This window comes from Felis catus, chromosome B3 (genome assembly GCF_018350175.1).
Source record: "Felis catus isolate Fca126 chromosome B3, F.catus_Fca126_mat1.0, whole genome shotgun sequence".
Classification (NCBI taxonomy): domain Eukaryota; kingdom Metazoa; phylum Chordata; class Mammalia; order Carnivora; family Felidae; genus Felis; species Felis catus.
Window position 1 is genome coordinate 143,779,063 of NC_058373.1, and position 15,683 is coordinate 143,794,745.

The following is a 15,683-nucleotide window of genomic DNA, read 5'->3' on the forward strand; positions in this document are numbered from 1 at the left end:
TTTTTCCAACGTTTATTTATTTTTGGGACAGAGAGAGACAGAGCATGAACGGGGGAGGGGCAGAGAGAGAGAGAGACACAGAATCGGAAGCAGGCTCCAGGCTCCGAGCCATCAGCCCAGAGCCCGACGCGGGGCTCGAACTCACGGACCGCGAGATCGTGACCTGGCTGAAGTCGGACGCTTAACCGACTGCGCCACCCAGGCGCCCCCAGACTGTCCGTTCTTAACAGTGCTCCCCGAGGGTCTCCATAATTTATTACGCCGGCCCTTCTCAGACTCTCCCATTTTCCGAATCTCCCCTTGAAACATTGCTGTTCTGCTCCCACCGCAAAGTGCAGAGTGCAGGTTTTCGCTGCCTGAGCTGGGGATGAGAACACCTCCGGGCAAGAAGCCAACAGCTGTTATTTATCTGATTTGGTAGCCCTTTGTCATGAGAAAACACATCTGTTTTCTGCCTTTGTTGGCTGCCTTTGGTTTTTCTCCATTGTCCTGAAAAAACTACTTTTAATAATTTTGTTCAGTTTTTGCCCTCATACTACCGTTACTAGGAATACTTAGAATGTTTTTAAATGCAGAGAATAAAATGTATGAGTTTACAAAGGAACAATTACCAATAAATTAGAAATTTATTAATTAAATTAATAAAATCTAGTAATCTGTGTGCTCCTCCATGAACACTTAAAATAGCAAGATCTAGTGAGGGGCCATATTAATACCATAATTTTGAAGTGATGAGCATAAGCAGGATTTCAAGATATAGGAGCACCTGGGTGGCTCAGTGGATTGGGCATCTGACCTCGGTGCAGGTCATGATCCCACAGCTCATGAGTTTGAGCCCCACGTTGGGCTCTGTGCTGACAGCTCAGAACCTGGAGCCTGCCTCGGATTCTGTGTCTCCCTTTTTTTCTGCCCCTCCCCTGCTCATACTTTGTCTCTCTCTCTCTCTCTCTTTCCTTTTTTTTTTTTTTAATTTTTTTTTTCAACATTTATTTATTTTTGGGAGAGAGACAGAGCATGAACAGGGGAGGGGCAGAGAGAGAGGGAGACACAGAATCGGAAACAGGTTCCAGGCTCTGAGCCATCAGCCCAGAGCCTGACGCGGGGCTCGAACTCCCAGACCGCGAGATCGTGACCTGGCTGAAGTCGGACGCTTAACCGACTACGCCACCCAGGCGCCCCTCTCTCTCTCTTTCAAAAATAAACATTAAAAAAAAAAAAAAGATAGGTACACACATAATGAAGGAGCACTTTATTGGTGACAAAGCCACAGAACCTCAAGGGACTATGTGTGACTGTTGTGTGTATTCATAATTATAGGAAATGCTAAATTTTAGTTAGGGGTTAGTGAAAATAATGATGATAATTTCCCCCAAATTCCCAGACCATCTGAATTTCATCCAAGACATCTGTGGACCCAGATGAAACCCCCACCTGGCTTTATAATTCTGTGGGAGTGTGGGCAGGAGATATGTGTGGAAGTCTGACACCTGACGTAAAGCTCACGCTCTGTTCTGCTCTCTAGGGGGGGCTTCAGGGAGTGGAATGGGGGATTCTTCTCTCTTACTGAGCGTTTATCTATCTATCCCTCTGCTGAGGTATGTACCCACGAATTATAATTAAAGTTTTAAGAATCAAAAGGAAGGGGCACCTAGGTGACTCAGTTAAGCGTCCAACTTTTGATCTCAGCTCATATCATGATCTCAGTTTGTGAGATCAAGCCTCACATCAGGCTCTACATGGACAGTGCAGAGCCTGCTTGGGATTCTCTCTGTCTCTCTCTGTCTCTGTCTCTCTCTCTCTCTCTCTCTTTTTCTGCCTCTCCCCTGCTTACACGTGTGCGCTCTCTCTCTCTCTCTCTCCCTCTCTCTAAATAAATAAATAAACCTGGAAAATCATTTAAAAAAAAAAAAAGAATCAAAAACAAAGACTATGTTGGACACCAAGTTTGCACATAGCTCTCCTCTGAATTCCTGAGCTTTTCAGTGCAGTTTTTTTTTTTTTTTTTTTTTTTAATTTTTTTTTTTCAACGTTTATTTATTTTTGGGACAGAGAGAGACAGAGCATGAACGGGGGAGGGGCAGAGAGAGAGGGAGACACAGAATCGGAAACAGGCTCCAGGCTCCGAGCCATCAGCCCAGAGCCTGACGCGGGGCTTGAACTCACGGACCGCGAGATCGTGACCTGGCTGAAGTCGGACGCTTAACCGACTGCGCCACCCAGGCGCCCCAGTGCAGTTTTAATTGTAGACAAAACACTGAAGAGGCAAATACTCAAAGCCCAGGTTTTAACATGTTATTTTAGCTTCTCAGGCACCAAAACTACATTGTCAGTAGATCTTTATGGGCAGAGTTAGAATATACTCTGTGGTATTTTTCGTGGTCTTGTTGAGTTGTTGTTCTAAAACATTTGGCTAAAAGTTGAAAACTTACAGAGCGGACTGGCTGCACTCCGGGTGCGCAGCCAAACGGCAGTCTTTGTGCCGTCAACCTTTCTGTCACGAATCCTCCTCTTTCAGGTCACGGCAGTCGCGCAGCAGAACCAAGGAGAAGTCCCCGAGCCTCAGGACATGAAAGTGGCGGAGGTTCTCTTTGATGCCGCAGACGCGAATGCTATTGAGGAGGTCAACCTCGCGTACGAGAACGTCAAGGAAGTGGACGGGCTAGATGTCTCCAAGGAAGGCACGGAAGCTTGGGAGGCCGCCATGAAGAGATATGATGAGCGGATCGACAGGGTGGAGACCCGGATCACCGCTCGCCTTAGGGATCAGCTTGGCACAGCCAAGAACGCTAACGAGATGTTCAGGATTTTCTCCAGGTTCAACGCGCTGTTCGTCAGGCCTCACATCCGTGGGGCCATCCGCGAGTACCAGACCCAGCTAATCCAGCGCGTGAAAGACGACATTGAGTCTCTCCACGACAAGTTCAAGGTCCAGTACCCACAGAGTCAGGCGTGTAAGATGAGCCATGTGCGCGACCTGCCCCCGGTGTCGGGCTCCATCATCTGGGCGAAGCAGATCGATCGCCAGCTGAGCGCCTACATGAAGCGCGTGGAGGACGTGCTGGGCAAGGGCTGGGAGAACCACGTGGAGGGCCAGAAGCTGAAGCAGGATGGGGACAGCTTCCGCATGAAGCTCAACACTCAGGAGATCTTCGACGACTGGGCCCGGAAGGTGCAGCAGCGCAACCTGGGCGTCTCGGGGCGCATCTTCACCATCGAAAGCACCCGGGTCCGCGGCCGAACTGGAAACGTCCTTAAGCTGAAAGTTAACTTCCTTCCTGAGATCATCACGCTTTCAAAGGAAGTTCGAAATCTCAAGTGGCTTGGTTTCCGAGTCCCGCTGGCGATTGTGAACAAGGCCCATCAAGCAAACCAGCTGTACCCATTTGCCATCTCGCTGATCGAGAGCGTCCGCACCTACGAGCGGACCTGTGAGAAGGTGGAGGAGCGCAACACCATTTCCCTTCTGGTGGCCGGCTTGAAGAAGGAGGTGCAGGCTCTGATCGCAGAGGGCATCGCGCTGGTGTGGGAATCCTACAAGCTCGACCCCTACGTGCAGCGCTTGGCGGAGACCGTCTTCAACTTCCAGGAAAAGGTGTGTTGATCTCCTGTTCCCTGGGAAAGAACTGAACGCGGAGACAGCTCACTCGGTTCACCTGGTAGCTCTCCCACAGGAGGCCTTCCCGACGGGTGTGGCATTGGGCCGTGTGAGCTGGAGGGGAGAGGAAGCCCTTTTACTTACTGTGCGGTTTGATGGTGCTCTGGGAAGGCCATTAGGTAACTGAGTTTAGAAACCAGCGGAGAGATGAGGAACACGGGAGTCTGACGGAGCAAAATGAGAGCTTTTCTACTGATACAGCTACGCGGAGAATGGGGCTCTGGCCGTCAGTCCCCCTAGACCTAGACTTGCTTCCCAGACCCTAGCATAGCCGGATGGTCGTAAGCCGTCTGGCCTACAGGCTGGCGCTTGCGACAGAGAAGGCACTGAGCGGAGCAGACTTCTCATTCAGAGGTCACCCTTTCTGTGAGCAGGAGGGAGTAAGGGGGAGGCTTGATAATTTCCATACGTTTTCCTTCCCTCTGTGGAAACACAGGAGTGGGAATAAGTGTTCTTACACCAACAGATAGGATTAGCTATTCATGGAAAGAACTCCTTTACCGTGAATATTTGTTCACTGAGAAGAATGTACACAAACATAAAGGAATAGAGTGAATGGCTGCTTTAAATAATAAATGTGCCTTCCTTTAGGTGGATGATCTGCTAATAATAGAAGAAAAAATCGACCTGGAAGTCCGTTCCCTGGAGACTTGCATGTATGATCACAGGACTTTCTCAGAGATCTTGAACAGAGTTCAGAAAGCCGTGGACGACTTAAACCTGCACTCCTATTCCAACTTGCCCATCTGGGTCAATAAGCTTGACATGGAGGTGAGGGATGGGAGTGTTATCGTGGTTTTCATTTTTCTACTAGCAATAAAAGGGTGGACCCTATTTTGTAAGTTCATTAGTGACTGAAAAGTATTTTTCCATAGAAATTACCATCAGTGGTCCAGTTTCCCCTCCAGAAATCCCATTTAGGTAATGACAGAGCTGAGCTGTGTGGTTCTAGCAATACTCCTGTCCATTCCAAGTTGAGGCGGTGAGGTGGGGGGATTCTCTTTATCTTCTGAATACCTGACAGCTTCCTGCCTGCCCTTCCCTGCTCACCTGATAAAGGTCGTCTTCCCTGGCCTTCCCCTCCAGGCATCCTTCTCTGACACTCTGCCCCTCTCGACCACCCAATTTAAATGCCTGGGGGTGCCTGGCTGGCTCAGTCAGTAAGGTATGCAACTCTTGATCTCTGGGTCATGAGTTCAAGCCCCACGTTGGGCCTAGAGCTTACTTTAAAAAGAAAAAAAAACAAAAGGAAATGCCCAGTAACCACCTCATTCCTCTCGTAGAGGATTGGGGCTCACTCCTGTAGGGGTCTGCGGGGAGGTTCAAGTGCACATGTGTTTGAAACATACTTAACACCACATGTGGCTGTCTCATTGCTGGACATCAGAGAGCATCCGTGGAGAATCCCGGGAAGTGGGATATTTCATGATGGAGCTGCTCCATGGGCGGTGGTGGTTAGGCAGCTCTGAAGCACCTTAGTTATCCATTTAAAGAGAAAGCCTGTGACCCACAAAGGTGCAGTGTATTCACACATGGAACACTGGCGGGGAAAATTAACAAAACCCACTCTTCTGAATCTACTGAAAGGCTCGGGCTTTGTCACAGCTGCCCTTCCAGCATTCCCAGGATGGTTTTGTGGCCCAAGACAGACTCTGCGCAAAGATGTATAGGTGTCCCGTTCGTAGGAAATTTACTTCTCTCGTTCTTGATCAAGCGAGACTTTTTTCTTCGCTTGTTAAAAGAAGATGGTCACCTGTATGTGGTGACTTTGCCGTGTACATAAATATGAAATCATTATGTTCATCTGAAGCTAATGGAACGTTATATGTCAATCATATGTCAACTTCATAAAAGAGAAAATGGTTTATTCTCCGCATTATAGATTGCTAGTTTTATCTCTGAGGCTACTTTTGTTTTATAAATTTTCTAGTACGTTGAGGGAACAGCAAGACTGTGACTACATCCGCTGCATTTGTGTCCATCTCCTTGTCCCTGACAAATCAGAGGGTTGGTGGTTAGGTTAGCCCCCAGATGGAGGTCAGGGTCTCTGAGTCTGGGAGAGGCACAGGAGGGGGAGGGGGGGATCAGGCTGAGATGAAGGGTGTGGTAGCAATTGTCATCCTCAACCTGAAGCATCGGCTTTCTATCTGACATGCTTGCCCACCTGCCTTTTGGAAGGACACTGTTTTCCGACACTACTTTCCCTGTAGATTGAAAGAATACTGGGCGTTCGCCTACAAGCTGGCCTGAGAGCTTGGACCCAGGTGCTTCTTGGACAAGCTGAAGATAAAGCAGAAGTTGACATGGATACAGACGCACCACAAGTTAGTCACAAGCCTGGTGGGGAGCCAAAGATTAAAGTGAGTATTTCCCATGGCGTCCGATTTGCTAGTAAATCGAATAGAAGGTTCTCCCCCTTGAAAAGTACCAATGAGAAAGCCACTTTACCGTGGAGAAACCTGACAGATACCACCCCACCCTCTGTGCTCTTTGTCCCCACACCTCCCAGACTCGTTCTAATCATGAGAAAAGGTCAGACATCCCTTACAGAACACCTCACCAGTGCCCTTCCAAAGTGTCAAGGTCGTGAGAGAAAGACAAGGAGGAACAGAGATGTCACAGGTTGGAAGGGGTTAAGGCATGTGACGAGTAACTATGTTGTGGGGTCCTGGGAGATCTGACTGAAGTCAGGATTTTAGTTAGTGTTGTATCAATGTTAATTTCTTGGTTTTGGTAATTGTGACGTGTTAGATGTTAACATTACAGAGAGTTGGTCAAGAGTGCATGAAAACTCTTCATACTTTCTTTGCAACTCTCCTGGAAGTCTAAAATAATTTTAAAAACAGACTTTTTTTTTTTTAATTTTTTTTTCAACGTTTATTTATTTTTGGGACAGAGAGAGACAGAGCATGAACGGGGGAGAGGCAGAGAGAGAGGGAGACACAGAATCAGAAACAGGCTCCAGGCTCTGAGCCATCAGCCCAGAGCCCGACGCGGGGCTCGAACTCCCAGACTGCGAGATCGTGACCTGGCTGAAGTTGGACGCTCAACCGACTGCGCCACCCAGGCGCCCCAGACATTTTTTTTAAATGGGAAATAAATTTTAGAAAAAAATCTACACTTGGGGGTGCCTGGGAGGCTCAGTTGGTTAAGCTTCTGACTTGGCTCAGGTCATGATCTCATGGTTCGTTGGGTTTGAGCCCTGCGTTGGGCTCTGTGCTGACAGCTCAGAGCCTGGAGTCTGCTTGGGATTTTGTGTCTCCCTCTCTCTCTGCCCCTCCCCCCACTCGCACGCGCGCGCGCTCTCTCTCTCTCTCTCTCTCTCTCTCTTTAAAAAATAAACATAAAAAAAATTTTTTTTAATGGAAATCGGAAAAAAACTACACTGGAAAAAAATCTCTACTTTCCAGGCACACATGCAAGAAACCATTTCAAGTGTAACCCAGTACAAGGAAAATTCAGCTCTGACACTAAAATGCCACTGTTTTCACACTATCTTCTCAGTCATGGAAGAGTGCACCAGCACGGTGGCCTCCACGCAGGACAGCACTCTTGGTCCCCAAGCCCCCCATTTCCCATTTGAGTGAAGGAGTGGCCAGCTGGAGCCCAGCAAGCTGTCTAGAAAAGTGTGTCAATTCAAGCTCTGCTAGTGGGTCCTGTCTGCTAATGTGGGCATCAGTTACAAAAGTGTCTGCCTTACAGTAGTTCATTAAGCCATACATTTGTTTTAGGTAGGTTATTGCATTTGTGTGCAATTTACCAGTAAGACTACCTCACAAAACAGGTCTAAAAGAACTAAAGGTAAAAACTTTGATGTGGGAGAAACAATTGGCTGCTTTTTTCCTACCCCGACGTTACCTTCTCTCTCTTTTTTTTTTTTTCCTCTTAATGCTTGAAAAATGTTTTCGGTTTTGAATATTGCACATTTATTCCCAAAGCATACTTTTTAAAATACAGAGATGCAGACAAGCAAATGGTTCTGTGTAAGCCAGAGCAGTTACCCAGTGGAGGTGGAGGTGGAAATCTTGCTCAGCTTAAAGCAGGCACTGGCAGGTGGCACAGACTCACCTTGACTCCTAAACCTACGCCCGTGCCGCATGTCTGACAGCTAATGCCAGTCTCGTGTGGCTGCATCAGTGACACAGGGTTGTGAGGTCCTGAGGTCATTATGTCCAGAGATCACCACGCATATTAAAGCAGATGGTGCCATTGAGCACCCATTGTGTGTTCAGCACCTACGCACAGGGGATCCAGGAAGCGCCTAAGCAGTGCCTGCCCTCTGGCTTCTTATCCTCTGGGGAGGGCCGTGCACCCCACACATGGGCTACAGCAGACCATGACGTCCATTAAAGTAATAGACCCGTGGTTCAGACTCAAGTAGGTTCATAATTCAGAGGGAGAAAAATATTATGCGTCAAAACTACTTTTTTTACTTTGAGAAAGTACTTTCTTTCAAGAAAATTCATTTAAAATTATTCTAATGGGGGCGCCTGGGTGGCGCAGTCGGTTAAGCGTCCGACTTCAGCCAGGTCACGATCTCACGGTCCGGGAGTTCGAGCCCCTCGTCAGGCTCTGGGCTGATGGCTCAGAGCCTGGAGCCTGTTTCCGATTCTGTGTCTCCCTCTCTCTCTGCCTCTCCCCAGTTCATGCTCTGTCTCTCTCTGTCCCAAAAAAAATAAATAAACGTTGAAAAAAAAATTTAATAAAAATTATTCTAATGCTTTGTATGACAAAAATAACTAAGCTATAATTTGTATACTTTTTACCCAATTTTGAATTTAAACTTTCCTAGCACCTGATTGTACTTGAGGGAATTACTGAGTGACGATCACATACGTGTATATCCGGTACCGTTTGATTGAAGGTGGCCCCTGGAGGCGTTTGGTAATTTATTAGTACATCAGTGTCATGCTTCAGTATTGGATTTTTAATCCAGAAATGATCACCCTTCTTGTGAATACTGATTCTGGCGGCACAAATGCATGAAAGCCTATTATTGAAATAGATATTTGAGTAAGAAATGAAATCTTCCCTTTACAGAATGTCGTTCATGAGCTAAGGATAACCAATCAGGTCATCTATTTGAACCCGCCCATCGAAGAGTGCAGGTACAAGCTGTACCAGGAAATGTTTGCCTGGAAGATGGTTGTGCTGTCTCTGCCCAGGATCCAGAGTCAGAGGTACCAGGTGAGCCTTCTGGGGACTCGCACCACATGGCCTCTGCCCAGGCCTCCCTAGGGCCCTGGGGCGCCACCTCTCCTCCATATCCCTGGAAATGGTGCTCTCCATACGTCTTTCAAGACTCCCGACTTGGGACTCTGCATTCTAAGGGAAAGCTAGAGGAAGGCTTATGTGACTTGGCATTTTTCCCCAGTGGCTTTCCCAAATCGTTGCATCTGCAGTTCTGATTTCGGTAGTCTCTCAGAAATTCCCCCCATGAACCCGTCTTTTAATTCCTCTTTCTCCCCACCCCCACTTTTTAATATAGAAGTTTGTAGATACACACAAAAGTAGAGGGAATCTCATGAGTTCACATCAGCCTGCTTTGTTTATCATGTGGCCAATTTAAATTTTTATTCCTTTCCCTCCTCCTTCTCCCCACCAGACTATTTTAAAACAAATCCCAGATGTACTCTTTAATAAGAGTATCAATAATAATAATGTGCTTTTGGAGCAAAAGGAAAACTGAAAAGACTGTTTAGTCCCTGGTCTGAGCAACATTACTTCTAAACAAGACTGGTGGTTTTCAAATAAGCAGATTTCCATAACCTCTGTTGTAACAGGCTCTTCTAGAAAGTCTCAGCTTTGAATATAAGCAGCATAGGCTCAGTTCTGAGGTGTTTTTGTGGTAGCAACCCCCCTGTAGACTCAGCCTTGGTGGTGACCAGCTAATCCGAACTGAGCTATGAACACTGGTTCCTTTTGCTCTGGAAGTGTGCAGACTACAGGATATTTCTCGTCAGGTGTCCGTTCACACTGCTGTCCTGTTGTCTCCACACTGAACCAAACAGAAGCCAGCCTCTCTTACGCTGGAGCCCGTGCCCCTGCTCCGTGGCCCAGCTCCCCTTCCCTCTGCTGAGCCTCCTGTCACCCTCTAGCCACCTTACCTCTCAGCTCCCCCTGGTGAAAACACAGAGAACTCGTCTGCACACCTGCTCCGGGTCCAGCCCCTGGGCATCAGGGTCACAGGCGTTTCCCTGCTGTTATGGCAGGCTTCTCAGCCCTTGAGAAGTATCAGTGGCAGGGTGTGACGGTGTGCACCCACCTCCCACCCCCACCGCCCGCTTGATAGGCTTGTTCCGCTTGGCTGTCCTGGTTTTCCTCCCACCTCACTGGCCAGTGTCCTCTGTGGCTCTTCCTTGGCTCTCTCTCTTCTGGCTCCTACTGTTTGAGTGCACTCTCCATCCCCAGCACCTGTCTCACCTGGTCCATTGCCGGCCAGATGGGACAACAGGGCTCATACCTCCAGCCCGGCCTTTATCCTGAGCTCTAGACCCATCTCCCCAGCCCGCCCCCCCCCCCCCCGGGCATCTCCACAAGACTGATGGGTGCGAAAACTGAGTGTGTGTCTGACCCCCTCCCTCAGACTAGCTGCCACCCCCACTCCTTTTCTCTGCCTTCAGCCTGCTCAGGGCCAAGCTGAGGTGTCACCCTTGCCTCCCACTGTTTCCATCTGCAGAATTAACCCTGATCTTCTTTTTCCCACATCCACTGATCCCACGGGTCCAAGGTACCATCATCCCTCACTTGGATTCTTAAAGTTCCCTTCTGACAGGTCTCTGTCTGCCTTTGCCCCCTGCTAAAATCTGTTTTCAACACAGCAGCCAAAGTCTTAGAGTTTACGTCAGTGCCAACACTTCTTCCCAGAGCTGTTGACGGCTTCTCGTGTCGCTCCCCGTGGAAGCCCATGTCCCATGGCAGAGTGCTGGGCCCCGCGTAACATGCCACTCGTTGCTTCTCTGACTTGAGTGCCAGTATCTCCCTCGCCGGCCCCGTTCCAGACACACCGGCCTCTTGCTCTCTTCACATTCCAGGCAGGCTCCTGCCCCTGGGCCTTTGCACTTGCTGACCTCCCTGCTCAGAACCCCCAGTAGCGACATACTGACATGGCTCACTCCCTCCCTCTCCTGGTCCTGCTCGGTGAGGCCTTCCCTGATCTTCCCCAACCCCACGCTCCCAGCCCTCCTCTTTCCTGCTTTATCTCCATAGTACTTCTCACCTGCTGAGAAGTATCTCTCCTCCCACAGAGTGTAAGCCCATGTGAGCAGAGTTTTTTGTCTGTTTCTTGTGCCCACAGCAGTGCCTGGCAGATAGCCAGCACTCAGATCATTGAAACGATGCATGTGTCATCGCTTCCGTCATCCAAGTCGGTGTAAATATTTGGTCATGGAAATCTCCATTCTTTGGACATTGCCTTTAATGTTCTGCTCTCAGATGACATAGGTCTCAAAGTGCTCTGTAGCGGTTTTTGGATGTTCTAACTTGTGCTTGATCTGATGTCCCTTCACTGGGTGATGAGTTGAGGAGGCCTCTGATTTCTTGTGGCTGGGGTAAGCAGATGTTCCAAATGCCATTTGTATAGCGGGCTCTTCCTTCGGTTCGTTTGAATTCAGTGAAAGGTGGCTCTGAGATGAACATCTTTGTACACACTGCTTGTGTTTCTTCTGGTTCTGCTTGCTTAGGTGGGTGTTCACTACGAATTGACTGAAGAAGAGAAATTCTACCGGAATGCCTTAACGCGGATGCCTGATGGCCCCGTTGCCCTGGAAGAGTCCTACTCTGCGGTCATGGGCATCGTGACTGAGGTCGAGCAGTACGTCAAGGTGAGAAGCTCCCCGTCTCATTGAAATACATTGTGGAGTGTGTTTAGACATAGTGAATATGAGGTGTGATGAACACGGGAGCCGAAATCTATGTAATGTGTGTCTAATATGATGTAATTGATGACACTTATTTTAAAGCAGCCAGTGAATGATAGGACAGATCTTACAGAATATTAACTATTATTTTAGACAGCAATAAATGTTATTCCTCTTTAATATAAAAATTAGGAGAACTTGAAGTGAATTTTTCTGACAGTATTGACAACAAGTGAGACGTGAACCTAATGCGTGTGAACATTCTGTAAGAGGCTATTTGACCCTCCCGTCCACCTGCAGGTCTGGCTTCAGTACCAGTGCCTGTGGGACATGCAAGCCGAAAACATCTACAACAGACTCGGAGAAGATCTCAACAAATGGCAGGCTCTCCTGGTGCAAATACGGAAGGCCCGAGGAACTTTTGACAATGCGGAAACCAAGAAGGAGTTTGGGCCAGTCGTCATAGATTACGGCAAGGTGAGCTCCGCCCCCCCGGGGCAGGGGGTGGAGGTCGCTGGCAAGGCAGCGTCTGTGGGTGACGAGGTCGCATGGAAGCGTAAACACCCCGGCGCGAGGGACTGACGATCTGCTGTCCTGGGCTCGTCCACCCACAGGTGCAGTCCAAGGTGAACTTGAAGTACGACTCTTGGCATAAGGAGGTTCTCAGCAAATTTGGACAGATGCTCGGGTCAAACATGACAGAATTCCATTCCCAGATCTCGAAGGTGAGGCAGGATCCTGGCCGTGTCTCGAGTCTGCCGGCAAACCCTCGGCTCCGTGTTGAATTCCTGTGCTCTCTCCACACAGTCACGGCAGGAGTTGGAGCAGCACTCGGTGGACACGGCCAGCACCTCGGATGCGGTGACCTTCATCACCTACGTGCAGTCTCTGAAACGAAAGATAAAACAGTTTGAGAAACAAGTTGAGGTGAGCTCCGCGAGCAGTTAAAATTCTCATCGTCACCTCGTGAGGCACGGTATCAGAAATTAGGTGCCTACAGGCCACCACCATCTCCCTGACAGCCACCTGATGGGCTGCTTGAGGGCAGGCACTGGCATCCCGGGGATCCGTGTTTTAAACAGCTCTCGAGGTTTGAGGTCCACTGTGTTTTGCCTTTTAAAATCTTTTACTTTAGTGGTTGTTCTTCGAGTCCTCAAACTGGCATTCTGTTTATAATTTGGAAGGAGGGGGTGAACCACAGCCCAGCGTGCCTTCTATCCTGTCCGGGCCCCCCGGCTGCAGGCGGGCCTGGGCCCCGCTGCTCCCTGAGCGCCGTGCTCTCAGCGTGGAAGGTTTCTGGAGGAGAGCAGACATTGTTGTGTGTTCTGTAGCCACACGCTGTCTTCCCTTTACGCGGGAGTCTGACGACAGTCTCTGTGATTCGAGAACTAAAACCACCTGTGTTCTGACTCGCGCAGCTCTACCGCAATGGCCAGCGCCTGCTGGAGAAGCAGAGGTTCCAGTTCCCGCCCTCCTGGCTCTACATCGACAACATAGAGGGTGAGTGGGGGGCCTTCAACGACATCATGCGGCGGAAGGACTCTGCCATTCAGCAGCAGGTGGCAAACCTGCAGATGAAGATCGTGCAGGAGGACCGGGCCGTGGAGAGCCGCACCACCGACCTGCTGACGGACTGGGAGAAGACCAAGCCTGTCACGGTGAGTCCCGCCAGCGTCACAGTCTGCCCTGAGCCCGCAGCGTGATTCGGTGTCTTTTCGCCCAAACTTAAAAAGGCTTTGCTGTGGATTAGCTTCCCCACTAATGAGGACTCCTCCTTTTTGTAACTAAAACTTGCACGTGGTCTCTTTGAAAAGTAAAAGCCACCGGAGATCTCTTCTTACCCAGAAACCCCTCATGACGAGCATGTAAATCATGAGGTGGTTTTAAAAAAGTTTTTTGTTCCTAAGCTATCCTTTTATTGAGCACTAACTGTTCTGTGCAGTGGGGATGGAGCAGTGAACAGGAAGGACAGGAGCCCCCATCCCCATGGAGTCACATTCCGGTGGGAGACGCAGGGAGAAACGAGCAAGGAAAACGCGTGTTCGAGTCAGGCGGTGCGAGGTGCTGTGGGGAAGGGCGAGAGCTGGGAGAGAGAGCGGTGTTGGGTGTGCTGCCGGGAGGGGAAGGGGTGGGGGGTGGTAAGACCTGAGGGAGGGAGGGCAGATGGTGAGGGAGGACTTCCGGCAGAGGTGACATCGAGTGCGAGGCTCGAGCAAGTACATAACAGCATACCTGGTTTTCCAGGGCAGAATTCAGTGTCATTTATTTATACATAGAAACATAGGCAGGAAAGAGAAGGAAGGTGGTCATGGGACTTTGAATGCCAATCTGGTTTTCTAGTTTGGGTGTCACTGATCCACGCCAGGGCTGGTGACAGGTCTAGCCTCCCACCATCTACTCCGTAGAGCTCTGTGCTGCCTCAGCCCTGGCTGTGATGCTGCATCCAAAGGTCCTGTTTTGTGTTCAGTTTTGGTTCAAGGGCCTGTGTTTTTTTTGTTTGTTTGTTTTTTTACATGAGTCTTGTACTTGTTGTATTATTTTTTTTAATATAATCTATCGTCAAATTGGTTTCCATACAACACCCAGTGCTCATCCCAACAGGTGCCCTCCTCAATGCCCATCACCCACTTTCCCCTCTCCCCCAACCCCCCATCAATGCTGTTTGTTTTCAGTATTTAAGAATCTCTTATGGTTTGCCTCCCTCCCTCTCTGTAACTTTTTTTTTCCCCTTCCCCTCCCCCATGGTCTTCTGTTACGTTTCTCAAGATCTACATATGAGTGAAAACATAAGTTATCTGTCTTTCTCTGTATGACTTATTTCACTTAGCATAATACTCTCTAGTTCCATCCATGTTGCTGCAAATGGCCATATTTCATTCTTTCTCATTGCCAAGTAGTATTCCATGATATATATAAACCACATCTTCTTTATCCATTCGTCAGTTGATGGACATTTAGGCTCTTTCCATAATTAGGCTATTGTTGAAAGTGCTGCTATAAACATTGGGATACATGTGCCCCTATGAATCAGCACTCCTGTATCCCTTGGGTAAATTCCTAGTAGTGCTATTGCTGGGTCGTAGGGTAGTTTTATTTTTAATTTTTTGAGGAACCTCCACACTGTTTTCCAGAGCAGCTGCCCCAGTTTGCATTCCCACCCAACAGTGCAAGAGGGTTCCCGTTTCTCCACATCCTCTCCAGCATCTATAGTCTCCTGATTTGTTCATTTTAGCCACTCTGACCGGTATGAGGTGGTATCTCAGCGTGGTTTTGATTTGTATTTCCCTGATGAGGAATGACATTGAGCATCTTTTCATGTGTCTGTTTGCTATCTGGATATCTACTTTGGACAAGTGTCTCTTCATGTGTTCTGCCCATTTCTTCACTGGATTATTTGTTTTTCAGGTGTGGAGTTTGGTGAGTTCTTTATAGATTTTGGATACTAGGCCTTTATCTGATATATCATTTGCAAATATCTTTTCCCATTCTGTCGATTGCCTTTTAGTTTTGTTGATTGTTTCCTTTGCAGTGCAGAAGCTTTTTATGTTGATGAGGTCCCAGTAGTTCATTTTTGCTTTTAATTCCCTTGCCTTTGGAGATGTGTCAAGTGAGAAATTGCTACGACTGAGGTCAAAGAGGTTGTTGCCAGCTTTCTCCTCTAGGGTTTTGATGGTTTCCTGTCTCACATTCAGGTCCTTCATCCATTTTGAGTTTATTTTTGTGTATGGTGTAAGAAAGTGGTCTGGTTTCATTCTTCCACATGTTGCTGTCCAGTTCTCCCAGCACCATTTGCTAAAGAGACTCTCTTTTTTCCATTGGATGCCCTTTCCTGCTTTGTCAAAGATTAGTTGGCCAGATTAGTGGGTCCAATTCTGGGTTCTCTATTCTATTCCATTGGTCTACGTGTCTGTGTTTATGCCAATACCATGCTGTCTTGATGATTACAGCTTTGTAGTAGAGGCTAAAGTCTGAGATTGTGATGCCTCCTGCTTTGGTTTTTTTCTTCAAATATTACTTTGGCTATTCGGGGTCTTTTGTGGTTCCATACAAATTTTAGGATTGTTGTTCTAGCTTTGAGAAGAATGCTGGTGCAGTTTTGATTGGGATTGCATTGAATGTGTAGATAGCTTTGGGTAGTATTGACATTTTAACAATATTCTTCCAGTCCA

General features: G+C 48.3%; 1 protein-coding gene across 1 annotated transcript in view; it reads left to right on the forward strand.

The window, feature by feature from the left end:
• DYNC1H1 (dynein cytoplasmic 1 heavy chain 1) overlaps nt 1–15,683 on the forward strand; it is a 78,610-nt gene that overhangs the window by 20,016 nt on the left and 42,911 nt on the right. The window contains exons 8-16 of the mRNA XM_045060530.1: nt 2,516–3,592; nt 4,247–4,426; nt 5,866–6,015; nt 8,696–8,842; nt 11,338–11,478; nt 11,815–11,991; nt 12,129–12,239; nt 12,322–12,441; nt 12,933–13,172. Coding sequence (XP_044916465.1) covers nt 2,516–3,592; nt 4,247–4,426; nt 5,866–6,015; nt 8,696–8,842; nt 11,338–11,478; nt 11,815–11,991; nt 12,129–12,239; nt 12,322–12,441; nt 12,933–13,172 — 2,343 coding nt within the window. The remainder of the gene's footprint in view (nt 1–2,515; nt 3,593–4,246; nt 4,427–5,865; nt 6,016–8,695; nt 8,843–11,337; nt 11,479–11,814; nt 11,992–12,128; nt 12,240–12,321; nt 12,442–12,932; nt 13,173–15,683) is intronic.